This window comes from Melospiza georgiana, chromosome 1, assembly GCF_028018845.1.
Source record: "Melospiza georgiana isolate bMelGeo1 chromosome 1, bMelGeo1.pri, whole genome shotgun sequence".
Lineage (NCBI taxonomy): Eukaryota > Metazoa > Chordata > Aves > Passeriformes > Passerellidae > Melospiza > Melospiza georgiana.
In genome coordinates this window covers 13,982,959-14,000,793 of record NC_080430.1, presented here as the reverse complement: position 1 = coordinate 14,000,793, position 17,835 = coordinate 13,982,959, and the positions used below count along the sequence as shown (strand labels likewise).

Here is a 17,835-nt window from a genome sequence, read left to right as displayed (position 1 = left end):
CATAAATTAGCTTCTTTAGAAGTTAAATAAAATTTTTAAATCAAAGCTTTACAAGTCTCAAGCTCTTTGGCTTTGTTTAGAAGTATTAAAAAAATATTCAAAAATAAAATAATAACTTTGCTTCAGACTACAAAAATTATTTATCTTCATTTTATTCAAGTGAAACACCAAAAATGTTAAGTGAAGGTACTGATCTGAAAAATAGAAACCCAGAAGCTTTGTCATTTGCCAGAATTGTTCTGGGTTCCATGCAAACACAGCTTCTCTGGCTTTGGCAAATCTTTGCCCAAGGTCTGGTCCTCGACTTGACTGACAGCACAAAAGCTAAAGGCAGACAGCATCAGGTGGAGAAAAAGGCAAAAGGCATCCTATGGGACCTGGACACTTATTCTAACTCCTCTCCTACCCATTGATAAGAAGGGTTGCTGAAACAGAAAGATCACTGCTCTGTGGTTACAGGGAATTCACTGCCTTTTTCTACACATGAAAGCCACAAATACACAGCTACAACAAGAAAAGCTAATAGACCATCACCATCAGAAAAGAAGTTACCTTAGAAGAACCAAACATAAAACAGCTCTGTCAAAGTCCACAGATTTTCAAAGTAAAAAAAAAGTGCAATACCCCCACCTTATGTTAAAGCAAGAAACAATCACTCACTTTTTTATTTCTCGGAGGAGCATCCGAATAAGAATGGCCTGCAGTGGCTCAATCATTAATTTTCTCCACATATCAAGAGCTAGCTGTCAGGACACAACACAGGTTTACATCAATAAAAAGTACATTTTATAAAAACCCTAAAAACCACCACACCAAACTCAGAACAGTACCAAAGATGACAAAATTCCCCATTCAGGATTTTAAAAATTCAGTTGTTATGTAAGTTCTTCTTTCCCTAGTCAGGCAGTATGTGAATGTTGGCTTCCCAGCCTGCATTCTTCCTACACATCTCATAGACCTGATTCATTCCTTGGTTCTACTCCAAGGATTCTCAAATGCATGTAAAGACTCCAAGCAAGTTGGTTACAAGGGCAGATTTTGAGACTACACATAAACAAAACCTCTGCACAGTAATATGTAAGTAACATACCTTTCTAATCAAAGTGTGTTAATGTGTACAAACACCAGTATTTCTAACAATGACTGCAAAATAAGCCTCAGTGACAAAAGGGAATTCCTCTTGGCCAATCTGTTAGAGGTGACAGTCAAAGACAAATCCCTTCACCAACACACAAAGAACACCTCCAAACTAAGATGCTTACATCTTAAGCAAAGTCACTGGCAAGCTAACATTTGGCTTCAAATGGAATTCAAATCAATTCCAGAATTCATCAGTTCTTATGGGTGAAGCCATTGCTCCCAAGATATACCATTTTAAAAAAACACAGTTGCAATAGTTCAAATGAGCTTTTGCACTTGAATCAAAGTCAGATTTAAAGCCCAAAAGGGATAAAGTGATCCCTTATATTCAGAGAATAATTGCACATAGGAGACCTCCAAAAACACCTGCCAGGAAGTAGCAGACTGGGAAGAAATAAAACTGCAGAGTTCAGTAAGGACAGAGGGAATATTGCTTCTAAGAAAGCTTTGACACAACTAACAGGTCATTAGATTTAAAAATTAAACTATCAGTGAGGTATGTCTTAACTGAAAGCAGGCACATAGATATCAATTGCTAATCTGATCCACTCAGTGAAATAAATTTCCTTTCTAAAAAGCAAACAAATGAACTTGCTCCAACTGCCACAGCTATTCAGCACCCACACTACAATACAGAAAGTAAACCTGCCACAACTGCACCATAAGCAGGCTAAAGGAGAGGTAAAGGTTTGCTTATAAATCCAAACACAGATCATGTTTTGAAACCAAAGTTGTCTTAGGAGAGTAGCTGGAGAACAGGCAAGTTTCTGTAAGACAACAGGAACTCATCCAGTACAGAATGAAAGAAGCCAGCTGAAAGAAAACAGCTGCGGAGAGATAGAAGAAAAGGAGGGGGGAAAAAAAGGAAAAGAACTGACACATTTTGTGAATATGTGGTGAAGAGAAACAACCTCAGGTAGATCAATTCTGCAATGTGGTGTCTAGCATGGTCCTTCTCACATATGAGCTACCAGTGGGAAGCAAAGTCAATCACCTATTGGAATTTTCTTGTCAAATAAACTATAGACAGATCAATCCAGCAACTTGGATGTATTAGTTCAAGACAGTTTCTCCCACTTGAGGATAGGGACTGATCTTACTTCTCCAACTAGACTGGCAGTACTCAACATGGCAGTTTTCCCCATTTTTCAGAATCTATTTCTGGGGGTAAAAAAAACCAGAAGGCACATCTTAAATAAAGGTATTTAAACTCGGGGCTCTCACAGAGCCATTGAAAATTCAAGAGTTTGAAATCAGTGATAGGAGCTCAACTCAGAAAAGCAGTGTCCTTCACCATGCATTCATAACATACAGAGAAGAAAAAAGCAAGCACTTGCAAGCAGTGGCAGACTATTTTCATTAACTTATCTCATCCTGTATATTTCCTAGTACAATTACTGAATGTCTGGAACACTTGGGGGAAGAAGAACTGTTTGAAGCTGTGCCCACACCTCACACACACAGCTCTGCTCTCATGTACAGACCTACTGTTACACCCCTCAGAAGAACTGGGCAAGAATGGACTTGTTTAAGATTACTGAAAAGCTCCCAAAGTTTTGTTACCACACAAGAGTGATGTTGAGACAGAAACTTCAGAACAGAGGGTGCAGTTCTGCTTCTAAAAATACTGGGCATTATTTCTGTAACTTCATGCTGAGACTGAAGAGAACAATACATAAAATAAACATGTTTGCCCTTGGGTAGATAAAGGCCAGATCATTTCAGTGATCTTAAATGGCATAAACAGTAATTCTTTCCATTCTAAAGTGACGAACAACAAATAATTTGACTTCTACTAGAGCCCTTGTACAATTCAAAGAATAAAAGAATCCTACAGGAACCATAATGAAAGAGTAAATGCTTTCAAAACAAAGACTTGACAAACTTGCCAAGTGCTTTGTAGGTCAAGAAATGGAGCAATGAATTCACCAAAATAGTGCTGTAAATTTAATGCATGAATATAGGACTCAAGTCACCATTACTTTTCAGGACAAAGGAGTGACTGCAATAAACTTAATCCTACACCAGTCATGAACAGATATTAACTTTACTGCCTTGAGATTCGCAAGAAAAGCTTTTATACTTTGTCACATCAAGAAATAGAAGCCTAAAAATTAATATTTCAAGGGCTTCCAAAACCAAAAGTATACTAATTCTTCAACATGTTCTTTAGATAGCAGTATCACTTAAGAATCTGAAGTTTATTTGCAAAGTGCTTCCATTATCACATTTTAAATCCAAGTTTTCCAACCGTTTCCATATTTGTTTCTTTTCCCTGCCAGGTCACTCTTATTTTTCTACACCAAAACTGTAATCTCATTTTACAAGGGGAACAGTGCTTACATGTACAATATTTCTGTGACATAAAAAAGTGAAAATTTTCAAGGACAAAGCTGAACTCACAGCATTCTGAATACCGTTTGTAGCCCACCCCACTTTCAGAGACACCTACCTCTCCAATTTCCATCAAAGGTTCATTCATATCCACCCCTCCATAACCATACTGAAGATCAGCTTCAGTCAATTTGTTCTTCTTAATAAACTGTGTGTTGAGGTACCTATAGAAATAAGGATATCCTCATCAAAACAGGCAAAAATAAAAGGCTTTTAAAATTAAGTTCAGAATTGTGGAATGTGTTTCACATCACAAAATATATAACCTCCTTAAACCAATGCCATTGCTATTTGTAGAAAAATGTTACAATACAAATGTCATTAAAAGAACTTCCATCACATTAAAACAGTAGTGTTGGTAACAGAGATCAAACAGGAACCTGAAATATCACTGTCAGCATTTTCTTGGTGAGCAATATACTTGTGTAAGAACCCAATCTTTCAACATGCACTGCTTACACATACATACATACATACATGCGTTCCATATACATACATATATGTGCAAACTTTTAACTTAAAAGTATTTCCTTCTACCTGTACTGTTTATTGTTCTGTGTTTCTCTCAAACTGAAATGCAGAAGTACTGCTCATTTTAACAGGGCAAACTTTTGTCTGTTATGATCCCTTACTCAGGTCATAGTAGCTAGCTAACAGCCAGATTACAAATTTTAAAGAGAAGAATTTTCAGAAATTATTTTAAGTAACAGCTATAAAGAATAAATGCTATAAATGCTATTTTAAAATTCAGTATTTACTACTGTATGCATAGTTTTTATAAAAAACACAGAATGGATTCTGTGCAAGACCTGCTAAAACATTCCTCTTGACTCTCAGTATTCCCACAGAACAAATATTGTAACATTTTTAAATGGAACCATTCTTTCCTCTCCCAGATAACTGGGAAAAAAATTTGTAATATATTTCCCAACTACACTTACAATATTTCTTATATTAAAAATGTTTAAATAAGGCAACTGAGAAGGTTTTTTGAATTTCTGATCTAACCAGGAGTTTTGAGATGCTCAGTTTCAGGCATTGAAAAGAACCAGATTACTGAAGCACTTTGAGAGATTCAGACTTCAGAGGCTGCACCAGACCAGAGATGTCTGAACACCCTTGACATGAAGGCAAAAGCCAAGCAAAGGAGAGAAGGAGGAACACACTGTGAAATCCTGTGAACTTGAAAGAATTTAGGACACCACAGAGTCCAAAGAAGGAGGACTTGTCATAGTGCAGTGATGAAAAACTGGAGTACAGCAGCCACTTTCAGACTCTTACTGTAACCTGTGCTACCATGGATACCAACCATGAACTGTAAACCATGATTTCTCTAGAAGGCTTCAGGCCTCCAGGTCATACAAAACCTGTGAGGACATTAGGAACATCTCAAACACCAGCCTTAAGCAGGATCCTTGGTGGCATTTTCCCATATTCTCCCATGTGAACAAAGCCAACAGCTGCCAATCTGCTTTTTCTCATTAAACTTGCTAAGAAGCAAAGTCCTGCACTCCCCTCACTTACTCTCTCTTGCATCAGTACATACAGAGTAGCATGTAAAACTAAAAATTGCTATATCATGATATGCTGGTATTATATAAATATTTTAAAGACAAAATGGAACAAAGCAAAAGCTGCACCATGTGTGTTTAGTTTTCAGGATTTTATTACAAAAAATTGTAACAGTTGGGGTGTTTTTTTTTTGTTTGTTTGTTTTTTGTTTTTTTTAATGACCTAATTTCAATTTACTGGATAAGGAAACTTTCCCAATCACTTGAAATAAAGTACACAGACTGGATTTTTTTAAAGTACCTGTGAAACCAGTTACAGCACCAAGACACTGGTAAGGCCTAATGTCCAGCATTGGTTTTATCTATTATTTACTTATTTATTATTATTTATTTATTTATCTGAAGAAGTTTTTTTCAGTGTTCCTTATTGCATCAGTTTTATCACCTTGGTTTAGTCAAGCACATGTGGGATTTTAATTTTCAAACTGAATCCAGATTTGTTTTCCTAGCAAAGTGCACCAAGGAGGATAGGTAAAAAAAAAACAAACCAAAATCAACACTGAAGAAAAGATTTAACTCATTTTCCAATTACATGATTGATCTCACATTTAAGGAATTTTGCTCAAAAGTGTCTCACATTTGAGCAGTATTTCAAATATTGCCTATCAGGTTAGAAGCAGAGATGCAAGCCTAATTAAATTTGAAGGGAATCTCTTTGAAAATAACTTTCAGATTACCACCTGTAGACATTAATCAGTTTTCATTGCAGGAAGAATTATACAAACTACAGCCTGGGATACAATAGAGTCAACTAAATTATGGTACTTTTTTCAGAGCAGGCATGCAATAAGAAACAAACTCCAACTGATTCATAAAAACTAGAATATTCTAAAGCTTTGACTCAAACCATGCTGGTTCAACTGCAAACTGCAGTACAGTGCCATCCTTGTAGAACTCCCAGGATTATGAGCTTATACACTGCAGGGTTGATTAGCACCAACACATTTGGCACTGCAACATCAAGCAGAATATATTAGCAATGAAAGAACTTTAGGAACCATCTTGGATACTTACCTGTTGATGCATTATTCCTTTTTGCTCATGTTCTGCTACCATAACTATATTCTCTCCAAAATTAACCTGAGGCATATTCATCTATTGCTCTCTCAACACTCTTCAACTTAACCTGCAGATCATGTTAAATTTCATGTTAATTTCAAAGGTTTAACAACTCTTTTGCAAAGCTTACCTGTATAAACAGTCCATATAGTCTGCCCCTTTGCTATACTCTTCCCAGTATCTGTGATACATAACCAGTACTTGTTCTTCAGCTTCCAGAACTCTCTGTGAAGGCACACACACCCCACACACCAGAATTAGTATGAAAATAGCACACATACTTAGGAAGTTATCATGGCATTATAATTTTGGAATAGTATTTGCATATTCAGAATTGTGGCAATGACCAAAAAGCTAACACATCTTAATATTACCAAGTTTTGGTAAGCCAGCTAGAACACCTGGACTTGATTTATTTTGCATTTAAAAATAGCAATCTGTCTACTGAATTATTTTCTATTGATCTTTTCAGAAGTACCTGCTTAAATAAGCCTGGTTCATATTCTCATATCAAACTGGTGAGACAACTCACAGAACCATTCTCTCACTGACACAGATCAGTTTTATATTCACCCAGCTACAGGCACTGCACACTGGAAGAACTGACCAACTACAACCATTTAAAACCACTATGTCTTACTGGATAGACAAGTCCTCATACTTACCAAGAATCACAGAATAAAACAAGTTTAACACATCACAGATACATGTAAATGGAAAAAAAAAACATCAAGGGTTTTCTAATCTAGGCCCAAATTTTTTGAAATTTAAGCAAATCATCATCTAAAAAGCTACTGAACTTATCAAAATAGATTCATACTTCAGAGGCGTTCAACAATTTAAACTAATGAGTATGATTGGTGAGGGGGGACAAGATCCTAGGAATTCAACTTTAATTCTCTCTAGAATTTATAATTTTAAAATATGGCTCAAGAAGCAAAGAAGCCCATGCAAAAAATGCAAAAAAGGGTAAAAAATTATGAAAGAAGAAAGCTGGTAGATAAAACAGAATTGAGAACGCTTTCCTCTGCTGTATGCATTTTGCAAAAGTTTTCCAAAGAAAAGTAGTGGATAGCCAATTTAAAAACCTGATGTATGCTTTCTGCTACTTCCCAAAGCTTCCACTGTGCTGGCACCTGCCTGATTATCCTAAGTGAGCTCATTCAGCTCACTAAATAAATGAGGAAGAAATTATTTGGCAGAGTTCTCTGCTATTTAGTGAATTGATTTAGTCTATAAGAGTGCCAGAATTATCCTCTCTGTAACCAGTGGAACTGCCCATTAAGACACCAGTCTATCTTGTCAAATACTCAGTACCTAAGCATGAGGCCATTTAGCAGCACTCTGCACAATTTGCAATACTTTACCCCCTATAAAGACACTAAAGACTGATAAGCACCTTATTTAAATCTACTTCTCTTTTTACTGATCTAGATCGAGGCACCATTCACCTGTCCTATCTACTAAACACGATGAATCATAATTCTAATGAAATTTGCTGTCTTAGCTGATGAAACAGAAGTTAACTCACAGCTATACAGACATACAAATATTGTTGTCATAATAAATAATTTGCCATTATTTCCTCTCCTCCCAAGTGTTTGTGTTATGTCTCACATATTTCAGAAGGTTTTTGTTTATTTTTTAACAGTATACACAATCAGTTTCCAAGACACTAGAGCAGATACATTTCTGTTGAAACAGAAGGTTAATGCCAAACTACTAAACATTTGCAAAATGAAGATGTTTCTCTAACTTGTTTGATTATAAGCATTCAATGTAAAAGAAAGAACTTGCTTTTGAAGCCAATGAATATATTGCATAAACTATAACTGTTGGCTTAGAAAGAAAATTATTTCTTTTGCGTTGCATATCAATAGGTATCTATAATACCTGCCTACATTTGTGTACATGTTGTGACATGTGTTACATATTTCATACATTCAAACAGTGTGTCTCTGCAACTCTGTCATCTGTGATTTAGTCTCATAAAGACCTACAGAAAGTCAAAAAAAAGGATCAGGATATCAGGAACTGTACAGGTTACCTTGTGCAAATGGCGTACATGATTCTCCAAAAAAATTTTAGTCTCAGTATAAAGTCTCTCTCCAAGAGGTTCAGGATAGGCCACACACAAAGCATAAATGTCTCTGGGCTCAAAGTCAAGGTTTGTAATAAAGTGTGAAAACATAGCAACAAAGTTTATGATTTAGAGAACCCTTTCTTCTCCACACCTGTAGTTTAGGTTTTGGGGTTTTTTTACATCAAGCAAAAAAGATAAAATGAATAATTTTCTGAAATTACTGTAAGTATTGGCTTGTGCAAAATCCAAGTTTACAGCATCAATATTAAATTTTAAATAGTGGATGCTGAGGCAATGTTAGAGCTAAGATCTTGAAACTTCTGATAGCCTCATACTGATGTGGCTTCTACCCTTTATTTGCCATGTATAATATACAGTAACCTCAAGGTGAAAAGCAGCTTTCAGGCACCATCCTGTATTTGTCACCAACATGAACTGAAACTCTTCTCATTTAATGGAAAGAAGAATCTAATTAGATTAAGAACATGATTAGTCAAGGACAGAGCAGAGCAAACACACAGTGAAGCTGACTTCAAGTTTTCCTTCCTGGAATCCAAAATAACTTACTGTCCCTGCATTTTGCCCTCACCTCCACAGGTAAAACAATTTCAGGGGACACTGAAAATTAAATAATCACAATGGTGGTGTGGATAAAACAAAGTCTGTATTCTTTTTAACCATTATTATAATTTCAGTAATCCTGTTTAGATCACAGCCACAGAAAACAGTTGTGCTTGATAATTTAAACAGGCAGCAGCAACCTGCTAAGCCACCCTTAAGATGGTTTTGTCCCTAAACTGCCTTGCAGAGCTACACTTCTGGTTTTTATCAAGTTTTAAGAGTAATTTGAGGAAGAGAAATTATGACTGAGAACTTTGCTTTCAGAAAAGTCAAGCAAGGATTAGGTCAAGCTTCACATGAACAACTGTGGGAAATAAACTAATTGTGCAAAAATTACTTTAAAACATGGCTTAAGCACTAAGCCTAGGCACTTCATAAAGCCAGCCATGGTAGAAATCAATAATTTAGTATATCACTTCAATCAAGAGAAGACACAAGATCTTTCCTCTACCCTAAAAAGCACCTGCCTGTGTGAAAGGAGGTAGAAGACAGACAGTTGAAGAGTCACCTGCTAATCTACAGAACAGTGTCAAGCTCTCATCACACAGCCTGTCCAAATGCACATTTCAATCTTTATATAGAATTACTACTCAAAACAAAGAAGATTCTGATGCAGGAGAACTAATTAGGAAAAAACCCTTGATCTGGCAACTGGAATCTGCAACCCCAACCAGAATCTAAATTAGAGTACATTATTTCACTCATATAGATCATCTTTGCTTAGAACTCTCCTCAGAACAGCAAAAAGTGTTAAATGGAAACACTGTGCAACATAATGGGCAACATCCCCTGCTTTGTAACAGTAGCTACCATTGCACTACACCAGCGTGCAAAGTAATGACCAATAAAATATCAAAACAAATACAAACAGTGAAGAATGAAATATTCTATTAAAGAGATTGTAAAGAATAATTGGTTTTCACACCTTCCCCTCCCCAAAAAATTTTCTCAGTCTAAGGATGGTGAGTAGTCAAATGCATCCTAAATAGAATTCAAGCCACAAGCCTCTTCATTATGCAAAGGTATTTTTGAGAAATTAAACTCAGAATTAGAAATCTTAATAATTTGTTCACAAGCAAAGGGGATATGATTTGTTTCTCTTTTGATCCACAACTACACTACCTGAATCACCACAACCTACAGATCTCTACAACAAGAACAGCTTAGAAATTTAGAGGAAAGAGGCAGTCTTCACCACAGCAGCACAAGAATATAGCAATTACAGTTTATTTGATGAAAGCACCAAACAAGTATCTCTGATTTTACCTTGTGAACAAGTTTCTTAGTTTTAATAATCCTAATTAAGAATGAAAATGCTATCTCTACTCCTTCATGAAAATGCACATCTTCCAAACATGCCTTTCCTTATTCTAGCAAACAAATTTCCTTACAAATGAAGAAAGCTGAATCTAGTACTCTTTCTTGACATTTGCCACTGTGCTTAATAACAGCAGATACACAAACTAAGAGCTTAATCACGGCTTAAGCACTAGAGCAGGCACCTACCCTCCTATGTAAATCAAATACTACTTGCTGGATATCAAGTTTCTCTAGAATTATACAAAAGAAAGCCATCATGAGACTGGAATATATCTGGCTGAAGGAAAACTGTTCTTTCTTCCTCAATTTGTACTTGTTTCTTTATGCATTTTATCTCTGAGTCCAGAATCCAAATTTCAGTGTCAAATTCAAAGTGTTGTGACTCTCTTAACAACAACAACAAAAAATCTCTGAAAAAAATCTCACTGATCATCACTGGTATTTTACTCCATAAACTTAAAGCATATTTTTCCTGTACTGTTGTCCCATAGAACAACAGGAAGAAGCCTTTACTGTTCAATAATTTATCTTTAATGGTGGAAGCCATCTGTGCTTCCAGTTCAGCATGCAGTTTTGCAGGGTGAGAAAGGCCAGAGGAAGCTGCAGCCAAAGTACTGCCTAGGGGCCTTCACTCTTATTGAGAACAAGAACATCAAAACCCTTCTGTGACCCTTGAGTGCTTTGGTAGCTGCTATTTGAGAGGTATTACCCAGCAATGGGAAACTGAAGCACTTCCAAACTAAGAAGGGCCAACAACAAAATTACTATCAACAAGAAAATACTATAGCCAAAGCTAAAAAAACTCACAAATATTGTCCTTGGAGTTAAAAAAGCACCTAGTTAAGACTTCTCTAGGCAACCAGTGTAGAGCTTTGGGGAAATTTCTATTCATCAATCTTCTGTAACAGAACAGAAATTTGTATAGAATTTCAGGACTTAGTCGGAAAGAATCACGATCATATAAACTTTATTGACTCTTCCTTCTCAACCAGTTGTTTTTAAAGATACATGTTTAAGTTTCTGGTTTATCATAGGGTCCTTGCAAAACAGTTCATCAGAGGAGGGAGAACAAATTTGGAGAAAAAATGGTGAAAAAAAGCAGATGGCCATGTTGCATACTTTTAAAATAATTCTGTTTGAAGTACAGCTGTCTCTGGGTACTGTTGATCTTATGTTAACTTATTGGGTAGAAATCCCAAGACAACAACAGGAAGAGTTTGATGTCCTACCTGTTCAAAAAAGTTCTAGTTAAAAGGCAGTTGCCAAAGCACAGAGGAATTACCCACTACTCTCTAACCAAGCCTTAACCTAAAAAGCACTCCTGTGCCTGCTGAGCAGCCCTGAAAGTGATACAATGTATTCCCAACACCACCTCAAACAGAGACATAACTGTCACTCACTTACCAGACAATGAAACAAGTTCATACACATTTCTTTCTGCACAGAATCTTAAAAGGAAATCTGAAGGTCAAAGGTGGATCAGGATGACTCACATTTTAAATAAAGTGACATATGGTCTTTCAGGTGATCTTTTCCAGAAGATTTTAACTCTTACATCATTGTGGTTCCCAGCTCATTTCAAGTATGAGGTAAAATGTTTATTTAAAGATAAGCCATGTTTAACAACAAAATTACCATAAGTTACAAAGGAAACACTATGCTCAAAACAAACAAGTTCTGGGGAACTAGTGGGGCAAAAATTAGTTCTAGAAGAGGAGTATGTGCAGTACAAGCCTGTCATCCCTAAAATACTGTCAGCTTCCATACTCCACTGGATCTCAGCTGCCCTAAACAGCACAAGGGAAAGCTAACACTTCTTAGAATACACTGATGCAGATTGAAACAGTGATTGCTTGCTGTATCTTACCCTTTGTTTCCACATCACTGTGTTGACTATACAGTACAAAGATCAACTGATACTATAATCAATGAAATAACCTGTATGGATTTTGTTGAAATAATTTGCCATCTTTCTATTGTGCTGATTCAAGCAATAAGAAAAAGAGTTAATAGAACATTTCCTTTAGAATTGCTATAGATGTTTAGAAACACTACTACAATTAAAATGAATTTAAGAGAGAATAAAAAGTTAACAAGGAACAAGATGACGTATTTTTAAATGCCAATTTTTTAAAAGATCCTTAAAGTCTTCTTTATGTATAAAACCTGGAAAAAGCTTTTATTCCAGCTGTATAGAACTACCAGTTCCACCAAGTTGTTGAGCACTCATTGAGCAGCTTGCGTTAAAACACAAAATTTGGTAACAGGAAGCAGAAATACTGAACAACCAACACTCAAGCTGGAAGTTGCACAAACTCCTTGGGCCATTCAGCCACAGACAAAAAGCCAAAAGGCTCCTGCCTGTGCCAAATCAGGCACTAATAGTGCCACTTTCCAAGGAAAGTAATTAAGAGATGATACTAAGTAAGGTCTTAAGAGTTACATGCCAAATGATTATTCCAAGACTGCTTCCTAAGTCTGCTATTCATAAGCAATCCTTTTCTGATGTTCAATCAACTGGACTAAATCCCAAAAGAGGATCAACAGCAAACTCGTGTGCAAGGTCTCCACATAAGAAGTTGTAACCAAAACAGTGTGACAAGGAATCAACACAACATCTCCTGCAACAATTCTTAGTTTATATTCAAATCTATTTTAAATACCCTTGTTTAAATGTTTAAAGTTTTAAGCTGCAGAATTTAACACTTGATAAAGACTGAATTATGTAATCCTCAAAACTGCTTAGCAAGAATGACTGCAAAACAACTTCTCAGCATGTAAGTACCCACCCAATTTTTTTTTTTAATTCTGGAGTCACTTGAACTTTAATTCAGTACAAGGTGGCAGGTCATGCTCCCAGAAATTAATTACAAAGGTTTTAAATGAAAGAGCTCTTTAAGATTATTACACCACAAAACATCACAAGAACTAGGAGCGATGCACATATACACATACACATGTTCAAAACACAGGCACATGAGAAAGCAATTCTGAGAAATAGTTAACATGTTCAGGATGAGATGAGACTTTGGAGTCAAGCCCCTGCCCACAGAATAAGCTTATCTTGTAAAAACTTATGTCTAAGGATGTTCTCAGGTGCTTCTTTTCTCACCCACAAGAATTAACAAATCAATAAATCTAAACTATTCTTCTCCCTTGCAATTAAACCCAGCTGTGACCAATCCCTGCAGAAGAGGTGCAAAGCCTCCTAAAATTCTCTAATTATTCACCATGATGTAATGGCTAATGAATATATAGACACAAGGCACAGAATAACTGGTTAGAAACATAAGACTTCTTTTAAAAGAAGTTCACTGAAACTTAAATCTTGCAAAATATTACATGTAAAACACAAACCTTTCCACTACAACAATGTATGTACAGCTGTGATTTGAACAGCAACACCATATGAATGCAGAAAGAGTAGTTATTCTTAAATATAGCTTAACTGTCATGAGTAATAAGGTAGTAACAGTGGAGGGAAAGGACAAAGGCTTTTTAATAAATCCCTGCTGTGGAAATGTCTAGTATGGTAGTTATCAGTACAGTTAGAAATGCAAAGAAGAGAGAGAAATCTTTACACAGAACAACCTCATCATCCCTCACATCTCCAATTTAAAGATGTGCTCCCTGTCTTGGGTATTTCCCTGGCCACACACAAACACTTAAACATACAAGAAAACCTCATTGTCAGAATAGGGGACACTCAATACCTGTAAGAACAGCTTTGGCATAAGCTAAGTATTAGAGCTTCCAAAAGTGACTAAAACTGAGACAAGTTTACTTTTTATCAGCATGATGATTTTCACATAGATTACTTCCCAAATATGCAGAATTTCCCATCCCTTTCAAATTATTCACAGTTCTAATAACAGGTGCAGCCTAACAACAAGCTGCTCAAGATCACTGTTATATAACACAGGTTTACTCTGGGCTAAACACATCACACAAACACGTTAAGTCAGATTTTTCACTTCAAGGATACGAGAAGCGATCGTTCCACGTTGCTCTTTCAACATAATCCAACATCACAACAGCTTTAATCGTTGTTAGAAGTTTGTTCCATGTTTCATCAAAGTCAACTACTCGTGGTTTCAAGGACATTGTGGGGCTTTAGTGTTAATCTGTAGAAGAATTAAACGTGTCAGACAACATTGCACAATCATTAAAAAAGATACACTTCCTTTGAATTTTTCAATTTAAACTTTGTACACAGTTGCACCACTATGATACAATGACACAAAGAACACCCACCCCCTCCAAAATGAAGCTACAATCCCTCATTTTTAATGCCTTGGAATGCAACATTAATGTTCCATAGGCATGTCTAGCCTATAACATAACACCAACTAATCTAAGAGCATCATGCTTTGTGAAGCTCATTATCTCACCAAACTATTCATTTAAGAATGTAACATGAAGAAAACAACTTTCCTGTAAATTTTGATTTGTTGAATTTTATTCCAAGACTGTTTCAACTGTATCTAAGAAAATTTGGGGTAAGAACAAACTAAACTGTTACCAGAGTATCTGAAATTCCCACTGTCAGTTTGTAGCCTATGTTCACCTCAGGCTTTCAAGACATTTTTGGTGTTCCATTTGAAAAGCCACAAAACCCGAAAGCTTTGATTGGGATGTGAAAAAGAAAACACAGGGCAATATGCAGAGCTTGTGCACAGCTTACTGCACTGTGCAGTAGGACAGTGACGTCTTTCAAGTAAGATATGCCTTGAGGATACAGAAGCTTTGCTAGTAATATCCTATCAAAACCAGCAAATTTATTGCAAAAAAAAAAATAAAAAAAACACCCAATCAACATTAACTTATCTAAACAAAACTATGGGAAAAAGTAAGGTGATTTTAAAAAGACAACTGTGCACTGATCTAGAAAGGACCTGATGTGTGACATTCCATGCACAAAGCAAGTCTAGCTCCTGCTCAGAAACATGACATTGTAAGACTACAATAAAAAGTGGAAAGAATACTTCTATTTCCATTTCAAACAGATGGACAAGTGACTCTTGTCTTTCCCAAATTTCAAGGTCAGAAGGGAAAGTAGAAAGCTAGTGACAGACTTTGAGCACAGGGGCAGACCTCACTAAGGGAAAGAATCAAATGTCATGCTAAAAAACTATTTAGCAACCAGCTTACTACCTTAACCACTACCAGCTCTCACAGGATTCACCACTTCTCAGTTTAAGAAAAAAGCAGTAAAATCAAACGCAACTTTTAGCATGCAGGCATACAACCCACCCCTCTAACTAAGCTCCTCAACTGCTGTAAATGTTGTGATATTTGTAACATGGTAATTAATTCAATCCAAACATGTCAGCAGGAGCTTACACAGAAAAATCAGTGAGAAGTGACTAAACAAAGATCCAGCAAAGAAAGTAAGCTGAAAAACACACTGGTTCACAGAAATGTGACCTTAGCAGAGGCAGACAACAGCTCACTTCCAGGATGGGAGAGGGGGAAGCAGTAATCTTCAAAAAGCCCTAATACCCTTCTTATGGGAAACACGAGAGCATTTCCAGCTGGCTCCAAGAAAAAATAATCATGGTCCACAAAAACCATTAACAATCATAATAAGTGCTTGTGGTAACAAAGCTGTACTTGTGCTACATTAGAAGTTGCTGTCTTGGAAACACATGTGGTACACCCAAGGTAAAAGAGCCCTTTCTTCAAAGACAAGCAAATCCGAGGGGAAGAAGGAAGGGAGAAGAAAAAGTCCTCCCCACAGTATATCCCAATGTCATTAATCAGTATCACCGTGTTCAGGATGATTAAAACCTAATATTGTGTAAAGCATCCACATGGTCATCCAAGTATTCTGGAGTTAAATAGTTTAAGATAACTGTTACTAGGCATTCTCCTACAACTTTCATGGAAATATAAATTTAAATGTGTTTTACAGACATTTAAACAAGTATGGTGTAACTTTTACTGTAAGACACTGGGTTTTTTCAAGTATGCTGTGCTCCAGTGTCAGCAATGCACAAGCCCACCAACTTTGATTAAATGTCTTGTATTGATCATGGTAAGAACTATAGGAGGGCAGAATATCTACCCTAGGGTTTAGACTATTAGACCGTGGGAAGCCTTACCTGTTTGATAAGCCCTAAAGTAAACAGATGTTATTGAAACACATTTACTCGGCATGATAATGAAAGGATGCTGCTTCCATCGCCTCATTCTTTAAACCACACCACTGTCATACTGCAAATATTTGTTCACACAAACAAACATAGTATTCTGTCCAGCATCAAAGAACGCCCCAAATTTCCAAGCTATTTAACCCCCTCGATCGGCAGCATCACAAGCCCGTGGCGGGTGCGCAGCCACAGGCAGGAGCACTGGCGTCAAACAGGTGACCGGTGCCGCCCGCCCCCGCCCGGTGCCCGCTCCCACCTTCTCCCTCCACCAAAACAAAAGCGAAACTGGCGGAGGGCGCAGCCAGCGGATAGCGAGCGGCTCCGCCGGAGAGGCCGCACCGCGCCCTGGCCGCGGGGCAAGGGCAGGACCCGGGGCAGGACGCGGCGGGCGAGCGGGCGCTGCCGCTCAGGCACGGCCGGGGATGGGGGCCCGGGGCGGGGGCCAGCGGCGGCCCCGGGGCCGGACGGGGGCAGGGCCCGATCGCCCCCACGCACACCCGGCGGGGTCGGGACCGCCACCTCCCCGCGAGCGCTGCGCTCCCTCCCCTCAGCGCTGCGGCCGGGCCGGGCCGGGCGAAGGCGTTACCTGGCGGCCCGGGGCCCGAGTCAGCGACCCCCGCCCGGCCTCCCTCGCTCCTGCCCTCGGCCGCGGTCGCTGCCCCGTTCCGTCCTCACAGCGCTGCCATTACCCAAAGCCGCTCGCGCCCCGCCCCTCCGCCGGCGCCGCCACTGCCGGGGTCGGGGCGCGGCCCCCGGCCCCGCTCGGTGCTGTCGCCGCCGAGCCGCCGCCTCACCCGCGGAGCCGCCACCCCCGCGTTCTCCCCGCCGGGCTCTCCCCGTCGGCCGCAGGATGAGCTGGGGCCGACGGGTCCCGCCGCTCCGTCACTTTCTGATCGCACCCTCCCCCGCCGGAGCAGCGGGGTTTGGTACGGCCCGCACTGTACGGCGAGCGCGGGCGGCCGCACTTCCCAGCGGCGGGGCGGTCGCAGCGCACGCGTCACTCCGCCTCCATGGCGGGACCGGTCTCGTCCCGCGCCTTCCCGACATGGAGTCGCGGGGCGCGGGGGCTGGAACGGGCCTCTCCCGCGGGCGCGGCGTTCCCGGGCTTCGTGTCAGCAGCTCGCCGTTACCTCAGAAGGTGGAAGTGTCCCCTTCCCACCGCCGGCCCCAGCAGGGAATTTCCCCAGCTCCCAGCGCCCTGCTCCGGTGCGGGACGCCCCGGGCAGCGCCCCGGCCCCGGCTGCCTCGGCAGAGCGGCCGCCGTCCCCGCGCGGGCCCCGGCGGAAAGAAAGGGGCAACACAAAGTTGTTGGGTGGGAGTAACAAAGTAGAGTCGCAGTGGAGACCAAGTAGCCGGGCGGGCTCACGTGCCCCGGGCGCACGTGCGCGCTGTGGCAGCCGCAGGCCCGGTGGGTACTGAGCCTGGCCCGGGAGATCGCAACTGGGCACAGCAGCTCTGCTCTAAAAAACAAACATTAAAAAAGGGCTTCGTTTAG

General features: G+C 39.3%; 1 protein-coding gene across 3 annotated transcripts in view; it reads right to left on the bottom strand.

Moving 5' to 3' along the window:
* CUL2 (cullin 2) overlaps positions 1 to 17,154 on the bottom strand; it is a 40,486-nt gene extending 23,332 nt beyond the window's left edge. The window contains exons 1-6 of one of the 3 annotated variants that reach the window (XM_058025754.1): positions 17,135 to 17,154; positions 14,174 to 14,312; positions 8,212 to 8,314; positions 6,295 to 6,389; positions 3,593 to 3,698; positions 661 to 743 (exon numbers count right to left, since the gene is read on the bottom strand). In XM_058025754.1, the coding sequence (XP_057881737.1) occupies positions 661 to 743; positions 3,593 to 3,698; positions 6,295 to 6,389; positions 8,212 to 8,314; positions 14,174 to 14,292 (506 nt within the window). In that variant the 5' untranslated portion in view covers positions 14,293 to 14,312; positions 17,135 to 17,154. The other 2 variants (XM_058025745.1, XM_058025735.1) reach the window with 2 other exon arrangements.
* Positions 17,155 to 17,835: the final 681 nt, after the last annotated feature.